General features: G+C 29.5%; 1 protein-coding gene and 1 pseudogene across 18 annotated transcripts in view; one reads left to right on the top strand and one right to left on the bottom strand.

The window, feature by feature from the left end:
* The window catches only part of LOC145258337 (protein spire homolog 1-like), a 559,588-nt gene that overhangs the window by 154,871 nt on the left and 378,613 nt on the right, over window positions 1-26,104 (bottom strand). For all 18 annotated transcript variants that reach the window (XM_080116504.1, XM_080116505.1, XM_080116506.1 and 15 more), the window contains 2 exons: window positions 15,823-15,940; window positions 8,407-8,516 (listed from right to left, as the gene is read on the bottom strand). In XM_080116504.1, coding sequence (XP_079972630.1) covers window positions 8,407-8,516; window positions 15,823-15,940 — 228 coding nt within the window. The remainder of the gene's footprint in view (window positions 1-8,406; window positions 8,517-15,822; window positions 15,941-26,104) is intronic.
* LOC145258385 (5S ribosomal RNA) lies at window positions 23,652-23,770 on the top strand (annotated as a pseudogene).

Here is a 26,104-nt window from a genome sequence, read left to right as displayed (position 1 = left end):
TCATCATTTGAATCAATAATCAATCATCATTTGAATCAATAATCAATCATCAATTGAATCAATAACCAATCATCATTTGAATCAATAACCAATCATCATTTGAATCAATAATCAATCATCATTTGAATCAATAATCAATCATCAATTGAATCAATAACCAATCATCATTTGAATCAATAACCAATCATCATTTGAATCAATAATCAATCATCATTTGAATCAATAATCAATTATCATTTGAATAAAATCAATCCTCATTTGAATCAATAATCAATCATCATTTGAATCAATAACCAATCATCATTTGAATCAATAATCAATCATCATTTGAATCAATAATCAATTATCACTTGAATCAATAATCAATCATCATTTGAATCAATAATCAATCATCATTTGAATCAATAATCAATCATCATTTGAATCAATAATCAATCATCATTTGAATCAATAATCAATCATCATTTGAATCAATAATCAATCATCATTTGAATCAATAACCAATCATCATTTGAATCAATAACCAATCATCATTTGAATCAATAACCAATCATCATTTGAATCAATAATCAATCATCATTTGAATCAATAATCAATCATCATTTGAATCAATAACCAATCATCATTTGAATCAATAATCAATCATCATTAAATCAATAATCAATCATCATTTGAATCAATAATCAATCATCATTTGAATCAATAATCAATCATCAATTGAATCAATAATCAATCATCAATTGAATCAATAACCAATCATCATTTGAATCAATAATCAATCATCATTTGAATCAATAATCAATCATCAATTGAATCAATAATCAATCATCAATTGAATCAATAACCAATCATCATTTGAATCAATAATCAATCATCATTTGAATCAATAACCAATCATCATTTGAATCAATAATCAATCATCATTTGAATCAATAATCAATCATCATTTGAATCAATAATCAATCATCAATTGAATCAATAACCAATCATCATTTGAATCAATAATCAATCATCATTTGAATCAATAATCAATCATTTGAATCAATAATCAATCATCATTTGAATCAATAATCAATCATCATTTGAATCAATAACCAATCATCACTTGAATCAATAATCAATCATAATTTGAATCAATAATCAATCATCACTTGAATCAATAATCAATCATCATTTGAATCAATAACCAATCATCACTTGAATCAATAATCAATCATCATTTGAATCAATAATCAATCATCATTTGAATCAATAACCAATCATCAATTGAATCAATAATCAATCATCACTTGAATCAATAACCAATCATCACTTGAATCAATAACCAATCATCATTTGAATCAATAACCAATCATCATTTGAATCAATAACCAATCCTCATTTGAATCAATAATCAATCATCATTTGAATCAATAATCAATCATCATTTGAATCAATAATCAATCATCATTTGAATCAATAACCAATCATCACTTGAATCAATAATCAATCATCATTTGAATCAATAATCAATCATCACTTGAATCAATAACCAATCATCATTTGAATCAATAACCAATCATCACTTGAATCAATAATCAATCATCATTTGAATCAATAACCAATCATCACTTGAATCAATAATCAATCATCATTTGAATCAATAATCAATCATCACTTGAATCAATAATCAATCATCATTTGAATCAATAATCAATCATCATTTGAATCAATAACCAATCATCATTTGAATCAATAACCAATCATCACTTGAATCAATAATCAATCATCATTTGAATCAATAATCAATCATCACTTGAATCAATAACCAATCATCACTTGAATCAATAACCAATCATCACTTGAATCAATAATCAATCATCATTTGAATCAATAATCAATCATCATTTGAATCAATAATCAATCATCATTTGGATCAATAATCAATTATCACTTGAATCAATAATCAATCATCATTTGAATCAATAACCAATCATCAATTGAATCAATAATCAATCATCACTTGAATCAATAACCAATCATAACTTGAATCAATAACCAATCATCAATTGAATCAATAACCAATCATCACTTGAATCAATAATCAATCATCACTTGAATCAATAATCAATCATCACTTGAATCAATAACCAATCATCACTTGAATCAATAACCAATCATCACTTGAATCAATAATAAATCATCACTTGAATCAATAATCAATCATCACTTGAATCAATAATCAATCATCATTTGTAATCAATAACCAATCATCACTTGAATCAATAATCAATCATCATTTGAATCAATAATCAATCATCACTTGAATCAATAATCAATAATCATTTGAATCAATAATCAATCATCACTTGAATCAATAATCAATCATCATTTGAATCAATAACCAATCATCACTTGAATCAATAATCAATCATCATTTGAATCAATAACCAATCATCACTTGAATCAATAACCAATCATCAATTGAATCAATAATCAATCATCACTTGAATCAATAACCAATCATCACTTGAATCAATAACCAATCATCATTTGAATCAATAATCAATCATCACTTGAATCAATAACCAATCATCACTTGAATCAATAACCAATCATCATTTGAATCAATAATCAATCATCATTTGGATCAATAATCAATTATCACTTGAATCAATAATCAATCATCACTTGAATCAATAACCAATCATCAATTGAATCAATAATCAATCATCACTTGAATCAATAACCAATCATCACTTGAATCAATAACCAATCATCATTTGAATCAATAATCAATCATCATTTGGATCAATAACCAATCATCACTTGAATCAATAACCAATCATCAATTGAATCAATAATCAATCATCACTTGAATCAATAACCAATCATCATTTGAATCAATAATCAATCATCATTTGAATCAATAACCAATCATCACTTGAATCAATAACCAATCATCAATTGAATCAATAATCAATCATCACTTGAATCAATAACCAATCATCACTTGAATCAATAACCAATCATCACTTGAATCAATAATAAATCATCACTTGAATCAATAACCAATCATCACTTGAATCAATAACCAATCATCACTTGAATCAATAACCAATCATCATTTGAATCAATAATCAATCATCATTTGGATCAATAATCAATCATCACTTGAATCAATAATCAATCATCAATTGAATCAATAACCAATCATCAATTGAATCAATAATCAATCATCACTTGAATCAATAACCAATCATCACTTGAATCAATAACCAATCATCATTTGAATCAATAATCAATCATCATTTGAATCAATAACCAATCATCACTTGAATCAATAATCAATCATCTCTTGAATCAATAACCAATCATCACTTGAATCAATAATCAATCATCACTTGAATCAATAATCAATCATCACTTGAATCAATAACCAATCATCACTTGAATCAATAACCAATCATCATTTGAATCAATAATCAATCATCATTTGGATCAATAATCAATCATCACTTGAATCAATAACCAATCATCAATTGAATCAATAATCAATCATCACTTGAATCAATAACCAATCATCACTTGAATCAATAACCAATCATCACTTGAATCAATAATAAATCATCACTTGAATCAATAACCAATCATCACTTGAATCAATAACCAATCATCAATTGAATCAATAATCAATCATCATTTGAATCAATAACCAATCATCAATTGAATCAATAACCAATCATCACTTGAATCAATAACCAATCATCACTTGAATCAATAACCAATCATCAATTGAATCAATAATCAATCATCATTTGAATCAATAACCAATCATCAATTGAATCAATAACCAATCATCACTTGAATCAATAACCAATCATCACTTGAATCAATAACCAATCATCACTTGAATCAATAACCAATCATCAATTGAATCAATAATCAATCATCATTTGAATCAATAACCAATCATCAATTGAATCAATAATCAATCATCACTTGAATCAATAACCAATCATCATTTGAATCAATAACCAATCATCACTTGAATCAATAATCAATCATCATTTGAATCAATAATCAATCATCATTTGAATAAATAATCAATCATCACTTGAATCAATAACCAATCATCACTTGAATCAATAATCAATCATCACTTGATTCAATAATCAATCATCACTTGAATCAATAATCAATCATCACTTGAATCAATAATCAATCATCACTTGAATCAATAATCAATCATCATTTGAATCAATAATCAATCATCACTTGAATCAATAACCAATCATCATTTGAATCAATAACCAATCATCACTTGAATCAATAATCAATCATCACTTGAATCAATAATCAATCATCACTTGAATCAATAACACATCATCATTTGAATCAATAATAAATCATCACTTGAATCAATAACACATCATCATTTGAATCAATAATCAATCATCACTTGAATCAATAACACATCATCACTTGAATCAATAATCAATCATCACTTGAATCAATAATCAATCATCACTTGAATCAATAATAAATCATCACTTGAATCAATAACCAATCATCATTTGAATCAATAACCAATCATCATTTGAATCAATAACCAATCATCATTTGAATCAATAATCAATCATCATTTGAGTCAATAATCAATTATCATTTGAATCAATAATCAATCATCATTTGAATCAATAATCAATCATCATTTGAATAAATAATCAATCATCATTTGAATCAATAATCAATCATCATTTGAATCAATAATCAATCATCACTTGAATCAATAACCAATCATCACTTGAATCAATAATCAATCATCACTTGAATCAATAATCAATCATCACTTGAATCAATAATCAATCATCACTTGAATCAATAATCAATCATCACTTGAATCAATAATCAATCATCATTTGAATCAATAATCAATCATCACTTGAATCAATAACCAATCATCATTTGAATCAATAACCAATCATCACTTGAATCAATAATCAATCATCACTTGAATCAATAATCAATCATCACTTGAATCAATAATCAATCATCACTTGAATCAATAATCAATCATCACTTGAATCAATAATCAATCATCACTTGAATCAATAACCAATCATCACTTGAATCAATAATCAATCATCACTTGAATCAATAACACATCATCATTTGAATCAATAACCAATCATCACTTGAATCAATAACCAATCATTATTTGAATCGATAATCAATCATCATTTGAATCGATAATCAATCATCATTTGAATCAATAATCAATTATCATTTGAATCAATAATCAATAATCATTTGAATCAATAATCAATTATCATTTGAATCAATAATCAATCATCATTTGAATCAATAACCAATCATCATTTGAATCAATAATCAATCATCATTTGAATCAATAATCAATTATCACTTGAATCAATAATCAATCATCATTTGAATCAATAATCAATCATCATTTGAATCAATAATCAATCATCATTTGAATCAATAATCAATCATCATTTGAATCAATAATCAATCATCATTTGAATCAATAATCAATCATCATTTGAATCAATAATCAATCATCATTTGAATCAATAATCAATCATCATTTGAATCAATAATCAATCATCATTTGAATCAATAATCAATCATCATTTGAATCAATAATCAATCATCATTTGAATCAATAATCAATCATCATTTGAATCAATAATCAATCATTTAGATGAGGATTGATTGTTTGGATTCTTCAGACTACTAACCCGACTGAACCGTAAATTTTAATGACCTTTCTTGTTTTTACTCTGATAAAAAAAAGAAGAAAATTGAATGTCTTTGAAATCCGGTTTATGTTTCCGTTCCAAATCTGCATCCGCTTGCTAAATCATGTATTATCATACAATCGGCTGAAAAGATTAAAAAAAAAAAAATTCTCACAAGAAGAAATTCCTGTGACTCTTATTTATTGGCAGAAATCCAGTCATTTTGGTAAAATATTTTTATGCTTTGAGTTCTTTATATTAAATATTTATTCATGATGTTTGGTTTGGTTGTTTTGTAGAAAGAAAATTGTTGCTTTTATTTTCGACTTTGCAGATTTAGTTTAGGAAAAGGAGAAAAAAAACATCAATGCTTGATGTTCTTTTTTTACTCTAATGAAAAAAAAAAAGAAAGAAAAAAGGAAAAGTTGAATGTCTTTGAAATCAGGTTGTTTCCATTCCAAATCTGGATCTTATGGTTAATCATGACAAAAGATGCCGATTGACTTTAGCTTTGAAAAGCCCACGGTTATAGGTAGAAGAAAAACAGTCGTTTTGGTTTGGCTGTTTTGTTTTACGGGATATCAACCCTTTTCGGGTTATTTAATGCCGAATCCAGTTATTTTCGGAAATAGCATTCATGTTGCATCCAGTTATTTTGTAGAAGGTTTTTATTCTTCAAGCTCTTTGTATCTTCAATCGTTCGTTTATAGTGTTTGGTTTGGTTGTTTTATAGTGGATTTTATCGTTTTTGTTCCCTGCCCTGCAGAACATGAATGAGTTTTGCAATGGGAGAGGGAAAAGGGTTACAGTATTAATGTTTGGTACATTTTAAGTTAGGAAACCAGTCAGGAAGTGTGGGGGGGATAGAAAGAGAAAGGGGGAATGGGACAAAGGAAAAGGGGAAAGGGGGGATTGTTGTTTTTGGTTTTGCAGAACATTAAGTTTTGCAAAAAAAAAAAGTAGAAAAATCAAAAAGCATCAATGTTAGGTGCATTTCGTCTCTGGAAGCCAATATCTTCAGACAGCCTAATCTGGTAGCAGCAGGGAAAACAGTTAACAGGAAGAGAGTTCCACAAACGCAAACTGCCATTTTTTTCTTGTTACATTTAGATTGCAGAACATGAATGAGTTTTGCAATGGGAGAGGGAAAAGGGTTACAGTATTAATGTTTGGTACATTTTAAGTTAGGAAACCAGTCAGGAAGTGGGAGGGGGATAGAAAGAGAAACGGGAAAAAGGAAAAGGGGTAAAAGGGGGGGGGGTTGTTGTTGTTTTGTTTTTGCAGAACATAATTAAGTTTTGCAAAAGGAAGTAGAAAAAAAAAAAAAAGTATCCCTTTTAGGTGCATTTCGTCTTAGGAAGCCAGTATCTTCAAACAGCCTGATCTGGTAGCACCAGCATTTGAAATGAATGTTTCTGATTAGATCACAGCTGAACCATGATACTTGACTTTTGCATTTTAAACTTTAATTCAAACCATTATATAAAAAATAATTTTATAAAAGCAACAGTAGGTTCTCTACAGTGCAATGTAAACTACAATGTATTATGCACTATGTCACGCCAGGGAGGCATGTGAAGCTCCCACCTGGTGCACTACAGTGGGTTCTGAACCAAAGCAGGCAGTTAATCGATTTGATTGCATGAACCATGTAAATTGTTCAAAATAATGTTTTTTCTATGTTTTTTAAGGCGAAGTAAGATGAGTAAGTGACTAAAAATGCAACAAAGACATAATTTTATTGACTTGTTAGTCACGAATGACATAATACTGTAATGGACAATTTTTGAAAAGTAATAAATGACTAACTGAGAAGACTTGATATTTGGAACTTGGAGAATTATGATATTACACAATATATACGACAAATCTTCCGAATCCGGTCTGCAACAAAGGATGCAATTTTGTGTAACGGTGATTATGTAGTCGATAGGGTTGGGAAATGGGGTAAGCAAACAAAAAGAGAAATGGTAGAAAAAGATTGATGTCAGGGGGCAAAACTTTGCCCAAGAGTATCCGAAGCAGATAAATGCTGTGTCCGGGACAAATTCTATTGAACCAATAAATACAATGCTAACAGATACTACCACTCTCTCTCGGGTCAAAGTGAACCTGGAAGCAATAATGAATGATTTGAGACAGATTCAAGTCTGCAAATTTGGGTTTCACAGCTGAATGCAGTTTTATGTTATACACAGCAGAAGCAGGAAGAGGAGAGTTGATAGGGTTGGGTTGGTTGGTTGTTTTTGTATTACGGCATATCAACCCTTTCTGGGTTATTTAATGCTGAATCCAAAGATTTTGAAGAAAAATTTTTTTAATAGAATATATTTGTTGTTTTCAAGTCGGTTTCTATTTAACCCATAGTTGGAACCCTAACAGGTACTACCACTCCGGGTCAGAGTGGAGCTGGGAGCAATGGCAATTAAAGGGTGGCTCCACACTCCCCAAGGCCCGCAAGGTGGGGCCTCACCATCGGATATAGTTTTAGGTCATATCCAGGACCTGGTAAGTAGGGAAGGAAAAAAAAAAAGGAAGGGGAAGGGGGCTGTTGTTTTTGTTTTTGCAGAACATAATTAAGTTTTACAAAAGAGAATAGAAAACAAAAACAGAAAATCAATGAATAAATCTGTTAATAAAATATTTCTATGATTGCACTTACCTCAAAACTGTTATCCAAAATCAGGTTAAAATCTGGTTTGATGACTTTTCTCACAGGTAATGGGCTCTCATCATCATCGTCTAAATTCAATTTAGTCCGTGACGTCTCAACTGGAAAAGACATTTAAAAAAAACAAACAAACAAAGAAACGTATAAGTCAGATATTTTTATTCTAAGAAAAAAAAAAAAGGTAGATCTATTATACAAGGCGCATTTGTCTGCATGTATGTTTGTATGTCCAGCGAAAAGTAAAAAACTACAAAACACAAACCCATAAAGTTGGTTTATTTTTAAAATAAATGAATCTATACAATTATAAAACTGTGCACCGTCTGGCCGTCCTTGCTTGCTCGCTTGCTTGCATCTTGTCTTCAGCGATTGGGTGATTCCATCTTTTAAAAATGGATGACAAGTGAATTTATATATATGTATGGATGAGCATGCCTCAGAGGCTAAAGAATAAGGGTGAGAGTTGTAGGTTTTGGTTTCAATTGTAGCTAATGACACTCAAGTCACATATATATATATATATATTTTTAGTTTTGATCGCATTATTATATATTAGGTTCAATATAATAATAATAAATATGTAATCTGCATGAATTACAATATCATATTTAAGCGTATGTTAATGTACTTCCTAATTTCCAGCATAGCACTACTGGAAGTGGTGAAAAGGTGAGTCGGTTCCTTCGCATTTTTTTTCATGCCTATAAATTATTCATCATTTTTATTTCAATAATTTTATTTGTATAGTTTTGTAAACAAAGGTAGACGATTGTGCAGTATAGTTAAAAATAAAAAAAGGGGGAGGTGAAAATGAACAAAAAATAGACAAAAATGTTTCTGCAGTATAATGAGATTTCAAAAGAATGAATTTTAGGTAAAAACGTTATTATGTACTTATGTTTCATGTTGAAATTAGTAAAAATTACAAAAAAAGATCATGTGATACTATCGACGCTGCACCCCCACCACCAGTTAATGTACTTCCTAATTTCCAGCGTAGCACTATTGGAAGCGGTGAAAAGGTGAGTCGGTTCCTCTGCATTTTTTTTTTTTTCATGCCTATAAATTATTCGCCATTTTTATTTCAATGATTTTTATAGTTTTGTATATTTATTATATAAATCCAAGTAATTTTTATTTTTAAAATCAAAAAAGAAAAAAAATGTGCTAGATGAATTTTAAACAAAAAACTCTACCACAATTGCGTTCTTAAATTACGTTTTTAAATGCGTTTGTTTAAATATGGCGGTGTTTATAGTCAGCTAACATATTATGGAATTATTTTGGAGATTAATAATTTCTATAATTTTATTGAATTATCTGGACTATTATTAGTTAACCTGACGAAGGTCAGAGGAATAATTGGCCGAAACGTTGTGAAAACAACAACTAGAAGATGAGGACAATAGTCCAAATAATTAAAAAATTAGATAACATACTTCCTAACTTCTAACATGGCTGCTGTCGAAAGCAGTAACCAGACAAACGAGTCCCTTCACTTTTTTTCTCTCATGCCTATATCTCCCTTGTACATATTTTTTTTTTTAATTACATTTTTCCAATCGTTCTTTTTGTATTTAATAATTATTGAAAGTTTTTTTTCAATCTTATTTAAATTAAAGAATTACCAAAATTAGTTTAATTTTTTAAAAATATAATTGAATACACTTTTTGTGCTCTTTATTTCAAAGAATTATTGAAATTATTTTAATTTTTAAAAAATATAATTGAATACACTTTTTGTGCTCTTTATTTCAAAGAATTATTGAAATTATTTTAATTTTTAAAAAATATAATTGAATACACTTTTTGTGCTCTTTATTTCAAAGAATTATTGAAATTATTTTAATTTTTAAAAAATATAATTGAATACACTTTTTGTACTCTTTATTTCAAAGAATTAATGAAATTATTTTAATTTTTTAAAAATATAATTGAATACACTTTTTGTGCTATTTATTTCAAAGAATTAATGAAATTATTTTAATTTTTTTTAAATATAATTGAATACACTTTTTGTGCTCTTTATTTCAAAGAATTATTGAAATTATTTTAATTTTTAAAAAATATAATTGAATACACTTTTTGTGCTCTTTATTTCAAAGAATTATTGAAATTATTTTAATTTTTAAAAAATATAATTGAATACACTTTTTGTGCTCTTTATTTCAAAGAATTATTGAAATTATTTTAATTTTTAAAAAATATAATTGAATACACTTTTTGTGCTCTTTATTTCAAAGAATTATTGAAATTATTTTAATTTTTAAAAAATATAATTGAATACACTTTTTGTGCTATTTATTTCAAAGAATTAATGAAATTATTTTAATTTTTTTAAATATAATTGAATACACTTTTTGTGCTCTTTATTTCAAAGAATTATTGAAATTATTTTAATTTTTAAAAAATATAATTGAATACACTTTTTGTGCTCTTTATTTCAAAGAATTATTGAAATTATTTTAATTTTTAAAAAATATAATTGAATACACTTTTTGTGCTCTTTATTTCAAAGAATTATTGAAATTATTTTAATTTTTAAAAAATATAATTGAATACACTTTTTGTGCTATTTATTTCAAAGAATTAATGAAATTATTTTAATTTTTTTAAATATAATTGAATACACTTTTTGTGCTCTTTATTTCAAAGAATTATTGAAATTATTTTAATTTTTAAAAAATATAATTGAATACACTTTTTGTGCTATTTATTTCAAAGAATTATTGAAATTATTTTAATTTTTAAAAATATAATTGAATACACTTTTTGTGCTATTTATTTCAAAGAATTATTGAAATTATTTTAATTTTTTAAAAATATAATTGAATACACTTTTTGTGCTCTTTATTTAAAAGAATTAATGAAATTATTTTAATTTTTAAAAAATATAATTGAATACACTTTTTGTGCTATTTATTTCAAAGAATTAATGAAATTATTTTAATTTTTAAAAAATATAATTGAATACACTTTTTGTGCTCTTTATTTCAAAGAATTAATGAAATTATTTTAATTTTTAAAAAATATAATTGAATACACTTTTTGTGCTCTTTATTTCAAAGAATTATTGGAATTATTTTAATTTTTAAAAAATATAATTGAATACACTTTTTGTGCTCTTTATTTCAAAGAATTATTGAAATTATTTTAATTTTTAAAAAATATAATTGAATACACTTTTTGTGCTCTTTATTTCAAAGAATTAATGAAATTATTTTAATTTTTAAAATATATAATTGAATACACTTTTTGTGCTCTTTATTTCAAAGAATTATTGAAATTATTTTAATTTTTAAAAAATATAATTGAATACACTTTTTGTGCTCTTTATTTCAAAGAATTATTGAAATTATTTTAATTTTTAAAAAATATAATTGAATACACTTTTTGTGCTATTTATTTCAAAGAATTAATGAAATTATTTTAATTTTTTTAAATATAATTGAATACACTTTTTGTGCTCTTTATTTCAAAGAATTATTGAAATTATTTTAATTTTTAAAAAATATAATTTAATACACTTTTTGTGCTCTTTATTTCAAAGAATTATTGAAATTATTTTAATTTTTAAAAAATATAATTGAATACACTTTTTGTGCTCTTTATTTCAAAGAATTATTGAAATTATTTTAATTTTTAAAAAATATAATTGAATACACTTTTTGTACTCTTTATTTCAAAGAATTAATGAAATTATTTTAATTTTTTAAAAAGATAATTGAATACACTTTTTGTGCTATTTATTTCAAAGAATTAATGAAATTATTTTAATTTTTTTTAAATATAATTGAATACACTTTTTGTCCTCTTTATTTCAAAGAATTATTGAAATTATTTTAATTTTTTAAAAATATAATTGAATACACTTTTTGTGCTCTTTATTTCAAAGAATTATTGAAATTATTTTAATTTTTAAAAAATATAATTGAATACACTTTTTGTGCTATTTATTTCAAAGAATTAATGAAATTATTTTAATTTTTAAAAATATAATTGAATACACTTTTTGTGCTATTTATTTCAAAGAATTATTGAAATTATTTTAATTTTTTAAAAATATAATTGAATACACTTTTTGTGCTCTTTATTTCAAAGAATTATTGAAATTATTTTATTTTTTAAAAATATAATTGAATACACTTTTTGTGCTCTTTATTTCAAAGAATTATTGAAATTATTTTAATTTTTAAAAATATAATTGAATACACTTTTTGTGCTATTTATTTCAAAGAATTATTGAAATTATTTTAATTTTTTTAAAATATAATTGAATACACTTTTTGTGCTCTTTATTTCAAAGAATTATTGAAATTATTTTAATTTTTTTAAAATATAATTGAATACACTTTTTGTGCTCTTTATTTCAAAGAATTATTGAAATTATTTTAATTTTTAAAAAATATAATTGAATACACTTTTTGTGCTCTTTATTTCAAAGAATTATTGAAATTATTTTAATTTTTAAAAAATATAATTGAATACACTTTTTGTGCTCTTTATTTCAAAGAATTATTGAAATTATTTTAATTTTTAAAAAATATAATTGAATACACTTTTTGTGCTCTTTATTTCAAAGAATTAATGAAATTATTTTAATTTTTAAAAATATAATTGAATACACTTTTTGTGCTATTTATTTCAAAGAATTATTGAAATTATTTTAATTTTTTAAAAATATAATTGAATACACTTTTTGTGCTCTTTATTTCAAAGAATTATTGAAATTATTTTAATTTTTTAAAAATATAATTGAATACACTTTTTGTGCTCTTTATTTCAAAGAATTATTGAAATTATTTTAATTTTTAAAAAATATAATTGAATACACTTTTTGTGCTATTTATTTCAAAGAATTATTGAAATTATTTTAATTTTTTAAAATATAATTGAATACACTTTTTGTGCTCTTTATTTCAAAGAATTATTGAAATTATTTTAATTTTTAAAAAATATAATTGAATACACTTTTTGTGCTCTTTATTTCAAAGAATTATTGAAATTATTTTAATTTTTAAAAAATATAATTGAATACACTTTTTCTTCTATTTATTTCAAAGAATTAATGAAATTATTTTAATTTTTAAAAATATAATTGAATACACTTTTTGTGCTATTTATTTCAAAGAATTATTGAAATTATTTTAATTTTTTAAAAATATAATTGAATACACTTTTTGTGCTATTTATTTCAAAGAATTATTGAAATTATTTTAATTTTTTTAAATATAATTGAATACACTTTTTGTGCTCTTTATTTCAAAGAATTATTGAAATTATTTTAATTTTTTAAAAATATAATTTAATACACTTTTTGTGCTATTTATTTCAAAGAATTATTGAAGCACCTTTTTAAATCTTTTAAGACTATTTTGAGATATGATGTATTTGATACATTTTTTATGATGTTTGAAATTTTGTTATTTCGATTTCAATACTTTTATTTTTATACTTACGCAAACATAAATTTATTGTATAAATTCAAATAAACTTATTTTCAAAATTAAAAAGCAATGACCAGACAAATCAGTTCCTTCGCTTTTTTTCTCTCATGCCTATATCCCCCTTGTACATGTTTTTTTTTTTATTACATTTTTCCAATCGTTCTTTTTTTTTTTAATTATTTAATAATCATTGAAAGTTTTTTTTTCAATCTTATTTTGATTAAAGAATTATTGAAATTAGTTTCATTTTTTAAAAAATATAATTGAATAACACTTTCTGCACTGTTTATTTCAAAGAATTATTGAAAAATCTTTTAAAACTATTTTGAGATGTTATGTATTGGATACATTTTTTTATGATGTTTGAAATTTTGTTGTTTCGATTTCAATAATTTCATTTGTTATTTTGATTTCAATAATTTTATTTTTACACTTTCATAAAAGTTTATTATATAAATTCAAATAAAAAACTTGTTTTCAAAATTAAAAAATTAAACGTCTTTTATGATTTCATAAACACATATTTCTTATAGAATTTAAAATAAAATTAAAGCTTTTATCTTTTAAATTTTGTTATTAAAAGTGCAAATAAAAACTGATAATGTTGTTTTATCTTTTTATAATTTTGTTAATTCTTATTGTATATTTTATTTCAATAAATCACTCCACAATAGAAATACTAAGAAAAATAAAAGTGAAGAAATGGATTTGCCTTGTTGTGTGGCTTCCCCCAAAATCCAAAGTCACAGTGCAGCATGAGACCAGTCAAATGATTGCATTTTTTGTGAGCCATTGTTTTATTAGTTTTTACTTGGTAAAAACAGCTGCTAAGGGGGTCAAAATTGTAAAAAATTGGAACTTAGCAGGCATACATCAACTAAACATGTTATTTGTACACATGTGCAAATATATACTAATATATGCTAAAGTTAGTTCCTTTTTAGCCATTTCTTATCTATCTGACGATAGCTCAAACAGTAACGACTAAGGCTGGAGTGCTATGTGTTTTGGTTTCGATTCTAGCTGATGGCACCACAGTCATTTTTTTTTTGTTTTGTTTTTAACTTTTGAAATCACGGTACTTGTACAGTTTAATCAAGACATTAAAAAATGAAAATATGAAAAATAAAATTATATTGTACGTATCCGTTTTGGACTGAAATCCTCTGAAAAAAAAAATCTCAATTTGATCGAGTAGTTTTTTTTGTTATTTGTTTTTTTACAGCGGAAAAACATGTTTTTATGAAAGCAAGCTGAAGGTAGCCATGTTTGGATTTTTAGAACACATCATGGGGAGATAACTCAGTCTAAAGCGTCGACAACCCTCCCCCCCCTCACCATGTTAAATGATGGCTTTTCTTCCTAAAACTCGAAACATGGCTACCTTTTGATCAGTATCATAACGAATTTTTTTATCACTGTTAAAAAAAAAAAAAAAAAAAAAAACTACTTAATTAAATTAAGTGAAATTTATTTTTGGAGAAGTTCATTCCATAACGGATACGTAACATAACTTTTTTTTCTCTCGATATTTTCATTTTTTAATGTCTTGATCAAACTGTACATGTATCAAAATCACTACTATATATTGGGTACAATATAATAAGCAATAGAGAATTTGTTCTATAATAATAATAATAAAAATAACAATAACAATAATAATAATAAAAATAATAATAATAATAATAAAAATAATAATAAAAATAATAATAATAATATATACGAAATTTGCATGAATTAAAATATTATATTTAAGGACATTTTATGGCTGGGCCGGGCCAGGCCAGGCAGCCACTACTGTATTATGGGCACAATATAATAATCAATAGATGATTGGCTCAATAATAATAAATATGAAATCTGCATGAATTAAAATATCATATTTAAACATATTTTACGACTGGGTGACCAGCTAGTGTATGAATATTTGGAACAATCCAAAGATGAAGTGGCTACTTACCCAAGACTTTGCCTTCTTTGATGGGACGAAGTTTTGGTCGAGACCGTATATCGATAAGAAGCTTTTCATGGGGATCCGGGGATCTTGGCGGCAACGCGTTCATCGCTCGATCCTTCACCTAAAAAAATAGGACGAATAGAAATAGTAGTTTCGCAAGGCAAGCTTTAACAACGAACCCCCAAATGATACACGGCTGGAGAATTATGGAGGCGTATTTAGTACTTGTACAAAATCAATGTTGTCCGCCATAGGGGATGATTTATACAAGCACCTATGCATAAAAAAGAGAAACAAATAAAAAAAAAAAAAAAAAAAAAAAATTGAATTTGTTTTCAGGAGAAGAAATGAAGGTACCTATTTACTATGCCTCCCCACGGGACAGAGTTAGACACCAGGGTCGTTTTTTAACGTGGAGAAAAGGTACAAAAATAAAAATTGTCTCAGTCGTGAAGGATTTCTCCTCCACCGAAAGAGAACAAGAAATAGAAGTGCAGCATCTGAAGAACAGATACTACACTTTGAGATACACTTTGATCTTGTCCCGAAGGCCAAGGCCAAGTATTGGAGAAGAAATGAAGGTAAGGAATTTGTATCGAGACGATTTCAGTACTTATGGAGTCAGTCTTGAATATCCATGGAGAATCTCGATTTAGTCCCGGAAATGGCTGAAACAATTTATGATTTGAAAGCCGCAAAAAAAAAAAAAAATTTTGTAAAGCAGATAATATTAAGCATGCTAGGGGTTATGTTAGAGTAGCGTTAAAAATCGTAAATTGCTACAGCCATTTCCGGGACTGACTCAAAATCTGTCTACTTGGAACTGATTGGATAAGTTGAGGTTTTAGCCGCCATAGATTTTGACGTTAAATCTTTTCACCCTGGAAAGTTTGAGCCGACTATTTTTACAAGGACGAAAATGCAGGCCTGTAACATAGCCATTACACTTTAGCCATGTACATTACATTTCAACGACTCGGACCCACACGTTGTCTGGCACCGTCACAGGAACCAACAAACAAGGAAGGACATAAAAAAGATATGACTGTGTTTCAAAATATTACTCGTGCGTCGAACATGCCTGTTGAGATGCTCTTTCACGCACGTGTCTTTGTTGTCGCTTACCTTTCTTCTTTTTCGACCACGTGACGCATTTTCTCTCTCGCCGTCCAAGAGTCAAATCATGTCTGATCACTTTCTTTGTTCGACTACATACTGTCCTTTTTTCTTCTTTCTCTCCTTTTTGTGACATCAACGCTTGCACACTTGTTTAATTTGCATATCGCTAAAACGGCTGCTGCTGCTACTGTTAATATTTTCGCTAGCCAGCTATCTTAGAGCTGCTGCCGCTGCTTTCATTTATTAACGCTTTATTATAATAGAAACGCGCCACTTCGTTACAACCCAATCTTTTTATTTCAATTCCCATCGTTTGACCCAGTTTGTATAAAAATTTTAATTGCCCGACTGAGCCCCAATCTGTTGTTTCCTGTTAAGCATTCAAAACAAAAACATATGCCTACCACAACTGGAAAAAAAAACAAAAAAAAAAACTTTCCTTCTCCAATATGATTAGCATGAGGCAAAATTTTCATGAACAGAGTTTTTTTGTTTTTTTTAATTTTACCAAGAACTTCACATCTATGGAACACATTATCACAGAACTGCTTACCTACTGATTACAATATCTTTAGGGGCACAATTAAACAAGATCATGTCATCTGTAGAACTTGCAGCTGATTAGAATATCTGTATTAATTAAACTAGGAGACAAGAACACAATACCGTGGGGTTGCTTCTCAGCTGACTGTAGCATGGTCATTTTCAAATCTAATGTAAATAAGTTTCTGTTGAACCGTTCCCTCAAATAAATAATCAAGGTCTAGCCAAGTTCCTCCATAACTGATCATATTGTCTCACCATCTACTGAACACTTATTAACCCTTATCCTCGAGTGGCCTCTGGGTCTTGATAACTGGTGACCCCCCCCCAGTTAATCATGTGCATATATGCGTCTTTCTTGCTTAAACGTAAATCCAAGACCTTCCCATCTGCAGAACATGTTACTATATGCCTGCTTTCCTGCAGGCTACAACACGGCCATCTTCAAATCAACGGCAACAATATTTTTTATCATTCAACAGACAATCCGCCTCATTAACGCTTATCCATGAATGGCTTTTAGCCTTGATAAGTGAGGCTTCATAAATACACATAAAATTATTTGGATTATTCAGACGACAATTCTTATCTTGGTCGTTATTTTCACGTTTCGTCCGATGTAACCTCTGACCTTATTAGGTGCAGAATTAAATTGTGTTAATTAAACTACAAGACAAGATCACGTGCATGATTGCATCTTCCCATCTATGGAACATGTTACTACAGAACTACTTTCCTGCAGGTTACAACATGGCCATCTTCAAATCCAATGTCAACAACCACTTGTCATAAACTGTCCTAACAAATCAAATTTTGTTCATTCCATTCATTATTGTCAATCTTCTCATAATATTCTTCATCATTTAACCATCTATCTCATCAAAGCCTTATCCTTGAGTGGTTTTTGGCCTTTATACAGTAAAACATGCTTTATAGTGTATGCAGTGTGGTATGTGTGATTCTTGAACGCATTATTACCATAGGATTGTGTTTTTGCAGACTACGAAATAGTCATCTTCAAGTCCAATATCAACAAATACTTTTAATAAACCGTCTGGTTATTAACTAAGAGCAATAATTTATATTAGAATTATATTTGAAACTTGAATTGCTTTTTCATTATTTTCATGGAAAATACTCATTTGAGCTCCAATCTATACCCCCCTCCTTCGCCAACTTTCGCAGAAAACACATGTCTAGCTGAAACCACTATCAATAATTTTCTCCCACTCTTTATCTGTGCCTCAACCTAAATGTAGATTCTATCAACAAAGTTTCTTTCTTAAAACTGCACGTCTGTGGACCTCTCTTCTGTTTGTTTGTTTTCCAACTGACTAGAATATGGTAGTCTTTCCAGCTGACTACAATATGGTGATCTTCAAGTCCAATGTAAACAAGTTCTTGATGAGCTATCTATCCCTTTAAGCAATCCAATTTACCGAATTTCCACTAATAACGATTACTACGATATTGTCTCATTGACTACTGTACACTCTATAACCCTTATCCTTGAGTGGCGTCTGGGCCTTGATAAGTGGTGAATCCTTTGTAGAAAAAAAAAAAAAACTACCCATATCTATGGGTAGTTTTTTTTGGGGGGGGGGTACTTCTGCATTTACTGACTCGTATTTCTGTGATGTTGCCTGGCAGCTGATGTAAACTGCCGGAATATGCAGAGTGGTAATCAATTTAAAAAAAAATACACCCCCCCCCCTCCTAAAAAAAAAAAAAAAAAAAACAATTATCATATATCAATTACAATGAAAAAAATTGAAATACAATACATAAAAATCTAACATCAATAATGTGAATAGTCTCCAAGATCTTTTCATTTAAAGATTTTGGAGACAAAAAATAGCAAATGATTAGATTTTTTATGGACTGTTCTTTTATGGGTCTTTACCGGTTAAAATAGTTTTTAAAGGATCAAAAAGGGGTCAAATTTGAAAAAAAAAAAAAATCGTTATACATTTCGTACATTTATTCTAATTTATTTTTAATCAGTTCATATGCATGTCACGTTGGTACAGTGGTAACGTCACCAGCTTTGAATGCTACAGTTTTGCTTTCGGTTTCGATTCTGGCTGATGGCACTCAAATACTTTTTTTTTTTTTTTTTTTAAAACTTTTGAAATCACGACTCTATAATAATATATAAGAAATTTGGACAAATTAAAATATCATATTTAAGGGTATTTTACGACCAGGCAGAGCTGTCCCACCTCCACCTGGAATAAATAGGAAGTATTACTTTTTGAACGGTCCTCATATACATTTGCCCTCTTGTTTTCCATTTTGTTTTGAAACTTGAACTGTTAACTTATAAAAATTATTGTAACCCTTTGTTTAAATACTATTTTACTTGCCTGATATAGCCATTTTTTTTTAAACATTATTTTTTTATACATAATCTTGTCTTATATAATTTATTATAGTTTTTTTTTTTTACACAGGAATCACCACTTACCAAGGCCCGGAGGCCACTCGAGGATAAGGGTTAACGGTATACATTAGTCAATGTGATTATAGCGTAGTAAACATAAGTAGTGGGAATTTTGTAAATTGGATTATTTAGGGGGATGGTTTATCAAGAATTTGGTTACGTTGGACTTGAAGACAATCAGATTGTAGTCAGCTGGAAAGCAGGCAAACAGAAGAGAATTCCACAGGCATGCAGTTTTAAGAAAGAAGCTTTGTTCATGGAATCAACGTTTAGGTTTAGGTACAGATAAAGAGTGTGGGAAATTATTGATAGTGGTTTTGGCCAGACGAGTGTTTTTCGTGAAAGTTTGGTGAGGGGGGACCATAGATTGAAGCTCAGTCGAACGCTTACCAGATGTACAGGCATTTAAAATTGTCATAGACTTGAAAATTCAGTATTCAGCTATCCATCTTATGAGATGACTGACCAATTTCAGGTTCAAATGAACAGCTACAGCAGAAATTGAAATGCAGCCTACTAAAGCCTGGTTGTCACAGCTGGGGAATTTCAAAAATGCAATCTGGACATGAAGACACTTTAGAAGAACGATATTAAATAAAATTCTGTTTTAAACTTTGAAAAAATGTCACAGAAATGTAAGGAATGCTTCAGGTTGCTTTTGGACCATATTGCATGAATCAAGCATTAGTTTTTAAATGGCATAAGAGATTCAAGGAAGGCAAGGAGTCTGTGAGAGATGATGGAGAGGTGTGGGAGGAATAAGGAAGTCAGAACACCATTGGATAAATAAAGAATTTCATGGATAAGGACCGTCGTATGTCTATAGAGACAATAACTGCACAGTTTGATGTCAGTGTGGGAACTGTTCACACACAATTATTAACAAGGAAATGAAGACGCAGAAGATTTGTGCAAAGTTTGTCCCAAGGGTGCAGTCCATAACTCCATTCTTGTTACAGACTATTTGACCAAGATGGATATCAAAACAGTTCCACACCCTCCCTATTGTGCAGACCTTGCTCCCTGTGACTTTTGGTTATTCTCTAAGCTCGAAAAAACTTTAGAGGTTTTCGCTATGAGACAATTGAGGAGATGAAAGAAGCTGTGACAATGAGGCAGAGTTTTGTAGCCCAATTTGTTCAACTTCTGGGCATTTTCTGTTGACTAATGCTGGGTGTTGTTGTCGAAGTTTCTGATGAATTTCATCCATTTGTTGCCAGTACTTCTCCACCGTAACGGTTTCGCCTGCATTCTAAAAATGTAAGGGATGAAACCAGTCGCAGACCACCAAACAATCAGCATGACCTTCTTTTGGTGCAACTCTGGCTTCGAAAAATGTCGTGGAGCTTCATTGGCGTCTAACAATCGAGCTGAGCATCGCCGACTGCCGTAAAGAACCCACTTTTCATCGCAAGTCATAACCCGGTCAAGAAACGAGTTGTTTTTGCCGCGTAAAAGGAGGGAAGATGACACTTCATAACGGCGTTTCTTTTGTTGTTGTTTAATTCATGAGGCACTGATGTATCAAGTTTTTTTTGTCTTTCCAATCGCTCTCAAGTGGTTGGAAATCGTCGTATACGTTACGTCTAATTCAGTTCTCGAACAGTTGTGCATGGATTGGCTTCAACTAAGACTTAATTGATCGTTGTGAACATCCAATGTCTGACCGCTTCACTCATCATCTTCAAGACTCTTATCGCTGCCACAAAATTTCTTAAACCACCATTGCGCTGTGTATTCAGTAGTGGTTCCTGGACCAAATGCTTTGTTGATCTTGCGAGCTGTTTCAGCAGCTTTTTGGCCTAGCTTGAATTGAAATAAGAAAATTCTGCGAATTTGCTTTTTATCAATCTTGTATTCAACGTTATGAAAAGAAAACATAATTGTTTTAAAACGATTGTAACTTAAACGATTAGATAGAGTGAAAAACGTTCTTTAAAATAATAAATAAAGTAAAGGTATTATAACGAAAACTTATTTAAAAATACATCATCTGAAATCAAAATTAAAAATTCCACAAGAACTTTCTTCTCAATCTAATTATATATATATATATATATATATATATTATATATATAATTTTTAAAAAAGTTATAAGTAGTTTTCTATATCTACTTCAAACTAGGAAAAGGCCAGTAAGCTCTGAAGTGATCCACTCATCGATAAAGAAATTTTGTTTCCGATAAACAACCTAGTTACGATAAAAAAATACTTTAGAAATGACTCGGACATCTACTTGAATATTGTTATGTGCATCTTATATTTAATTTTAGTAAGGGTCTCAGACACATGGCCCATGAGCTGCATGAGGCCCACAAACTGTCTTTCTGCGACCCCCTTCACCATTATCAACATATTTTAATTTCCATTGTACATGCTGGCATGTGTTAGACAACTTTTAGAAATTCACTATCAAAGTAACCTATCTCTGACCAGGTCTTTATCTCTCTTTCTCTCAAACCCATGCATATCGTTTCCTCTAATTGACCTTCCACATCCAACCGGCCCTGCTACCTCAACTGTTCTACATCAGCTAACCTTAAAACTCTTGCCCATTCCTTTATCATCGTATTCGGTCGAACGCTTCATCAATTCCTCCCATGTTTTCCTTGGCAATCTGGTTCGGCATCTACAGACCAAAAACTCATCTATTCTTTCAACGGGACCATACCAACTAAGTCTCCTGTTCTGCGCACATCTAAATATAAGATAGATATAGTATATATCAAAGTAGTGAACTATTCTCATCCATTTTTTTTTTCAATGTGACCAAACCAACAAAGTCTATTTTTCAGAGCCTCCCCCTGACCCCATACCTAGAATAAATAGGAAATATTACTTTTTGAACGGTCCTCATATACATAATCTCTAATTAGCAATTTGCCCTCTTGTTTTCCATTTTGTTTTGGGACTTGAACTGTTAACAACTTATAAAAATTATTGTAACCCTTTGTTTAAATACTATTTTACTTGCCTGATATTTTTTTTTTTTTTTAAACAGATTATTTTTTTATACATAATCTTGTCTTATATAATCTATTATAGTTTTTTTTTTTTTTTTTACACAGGAATCGCCACTTACCAAGGCCCGGAGGCCACTCGAGGATAAGGGTTAATGGGTATACGTTAGTCTATGTGATTATAGCGTAGTAAACATAAGTAGTGGGGATTTTGTAAATTGGATTACTTAGGGGAGGGTTCATCAAGAACTTGTTTACGTTGGACTTGAAGACAATCAGGTTGTAGTCAGCTGGAAAGCAGGCAACAGGAAGAGAGTTCCACAAGCGTGCAGTTTTAAGAAAGAAGCTTTGGTCATGGAATCTGCATATTTAAGGGTATTTTATGACCAGGCAGAGCTCTCCCACCCCCATACCTGAAATGAAATAAATAGGAAGTATTACTTTTTGAACGGTCCTCATATACATAATCTCTAATCAACAATTTGCCCTCTTGTTTTCCATTTTGTTTTGGTACTTGAACTGTTAACAACTTATAAAAATTATTGTAACCCTTTGTTTAAATACTATTTTACTTGCCTGATATTTTTTTTTTTTTAAACAGATTATCTCTTTATCCATCATCTTGTCTTGTTGTATAATCTATTATAAGTTTCCAAATATACAAGCATTTAAAAGTGTCATCGACTTGAAAATTCAGTATATTATTGTTATACATCTGATGAAATGACTGACCAATTTCAGGTTCAAAGGAACAGCTACAGCAGAAATTATACGGCATAATCACATTGACACAGCGGTTCCCGTCAGATCACCGAAGTTAAGCAACGTTGAGCCTGGTCATTACTAAAATGGGTGACCAATTTGGGAAGTCCCGGTGCTGTATGTAGGAGGACGTCGACACCTCCCTGCAAAAAGTTGCAAAATCCTAACGTCGTCATCTCCCCTAACGGGGATATACATGCGACTGCGGACCGCTTGTGAATTTCATACTCCCATGAAACTTCTTCTTTCGGAGGACGCCGGTTTAACCCTGAATAGGGTTGGTGCTGACTGCACACTACACTAGATATTGGAATACACCCTACTAAAGCCTGATTGTCACAGCTGGTGAATTTCAAAAACGCAATCTGAACATGAGGACACTTTAGAAGAACGATATGCAATAAAACATATTTTACGACTGGTCAAAGCCTGTCCCCCCCCCCCTAGTAGATTCTAATTGATCATCCAATTATCGAATAAGCTGACAAACTGGCAATATTTAAAAAAAAAAAAAAAAAAAAAAAAAAAAAAAATTTTTTTTTTTTTTACTCACTTTCACCTGAAACAAAGCATATTGTTACTTGGACCACTGTTTGAGATTAACAAGACGTTGGTTTACATTACATTTAAACTTCTGCATATCAGTACAGTCAGGGAAGCAGGTAGCAGGAAGGGAATTTCAAAATCTAGCTGTTCGAGAAAAGCTATTAGAGTAAAAAGCTTTCTGGCATTTAGGCATCTCAACAGTGAAGGGGTGTGATTTTGTTGCTAAGCAGGTTTGTCAGGGAAGTGTACGTCAAGGGAGCACAAGTGCAACGAGTTCATCAGAGCACATTCCATTAAAATATTTGTAAAACAGGCACAGAGATGCAACATTGCGATGATGGGACAGGGGTTGGAGCTTAGTTGACAAATTTGGACCTATTAGATTGGAGACCCTTTTTTTTAACCCTATCCAAGAGGGAGTGACTAGTGGTAGATGCACCAGCCCACATGTGGCAACAATACTCCATGCATGGTATGCGAATGATGGCCTTTTAGATGTACAAGATGCTCTCAGGTGAGCAGTTTTCTAGCATGATAGAGGGAGCCCACCTTCTTGCAGCAGCCTTCGCAATACCCTCAATGTATTTGTTCCACTTCATATTTCCTGTGAATGTTAAGCCGAAGAGAAACATATGGAATGCTTCAGACTTTCATATTTTCCTATACTGTCAGGAGTTAATCCTCCTCTGAGGTTATCAGATCTAAAGTTATCTTTAAAAATCACATTGCACAGCCATCGTGTCATTTCTGTCCGTGCAATGCATTTATTTAACGTTCAAAAGCCAGGTTTCACTTCCATCACGTACTTGATAGACTCTTTCTCTGGTGGACAGTGGTAACACTCTGCTGCTTATTAATGACAGATGTACCTAAGCATATACCACTCACATCCAACCCTAGCATTCAAACTAACACTCTGAACAACCTCAATAGATTTGCCGTCCAAATATACTTCCCGCTCCCCTCCAAACCAAATTCTCATTTGTATACACTGTACACTCATTAACCCTTATCCTCGAGTGGCCTCCAAGCCTTGTTAAGTGGTGACTCTTTTGTAGGAAAATATTTTTTAAATTTCCTTGTTTCTGAACTTTTGAGATGAGGATTGATGACTTGTATTATTATTCATCGGACTACTGTTCTCATCTTGAGTGTGATTTTCCCAACATTTTGGTCAACAAGATAAACCTGAAGAAGGTCGGAGGTTATATCTGCCGTTTGCCTGTTTCCCACCTGACTACAACTTGGACGTCTTCAAGTCCAACATAAACAAACTCCTGACAAACCGCCCCCTTAAGTAAGACACTCTATCAAAACCCCTAATACTAATGATTACTACAATACTATCTCATTGATTACTGTACATGCAATAACCCTTATCCCTGAGTGGCCTTCGGGCCTTGATAAGTGGTGACCCCCATGTAAAAAAACAAAACAAAAAAAAAACTATAAAATCCAACCATCATAGGAGGTTGGGTCACAAGGTGTATCTGACAAGTTCTCATGCTGAGCCAATTCTGGTCCCATTCATCCCAGCTTTCAGTGAACCCAAAACAATAAATCACTATTATTCTCTCGAATTAGATGGTTTTATTAACAAAATAATGTTAGTATCAAAATATTATCAATCTCAAATCCACTCAGCTGAAGTTGTTTTTGGTTTAGTCATTAACCAAACAAATGCCCATTCTGCCAGAAAACTTGCACCATTAAACATCTTTTGGTGGAATGTAGAGCTCTAGATAAAGATAGAAAACAATACCTCAAACACAACAACATGAAGAAACTTTTCGAAAACAACTGTCTAGAGGAAATATTATCCTTTTTAAGAGTAACAAGGATCTTTACAAAAATATAAATCATTCTCTGAATCAACCCAACTAAACCTTATGAATGAATATATGAGGATATA

This window comes from Euprymna scolopes, chromosome 33 (genome assembly GCF_053919585.1).
Source record: "Euprymna scolopes isolate OS-2025 chromosome 33, ASM5391958v1, whole genome shotgun sequence".
NCBI classification, from domain to species: domain Eukaryota; kingdom Metazoa; phylum Mollusca; class Cephalopoda; order Sepiida; family Sepiolidae; genus Euprymna; species Euprymna scolopes.
This window is presented reverse-complemented; position numbering and strand designations above follow the sequence as displayed.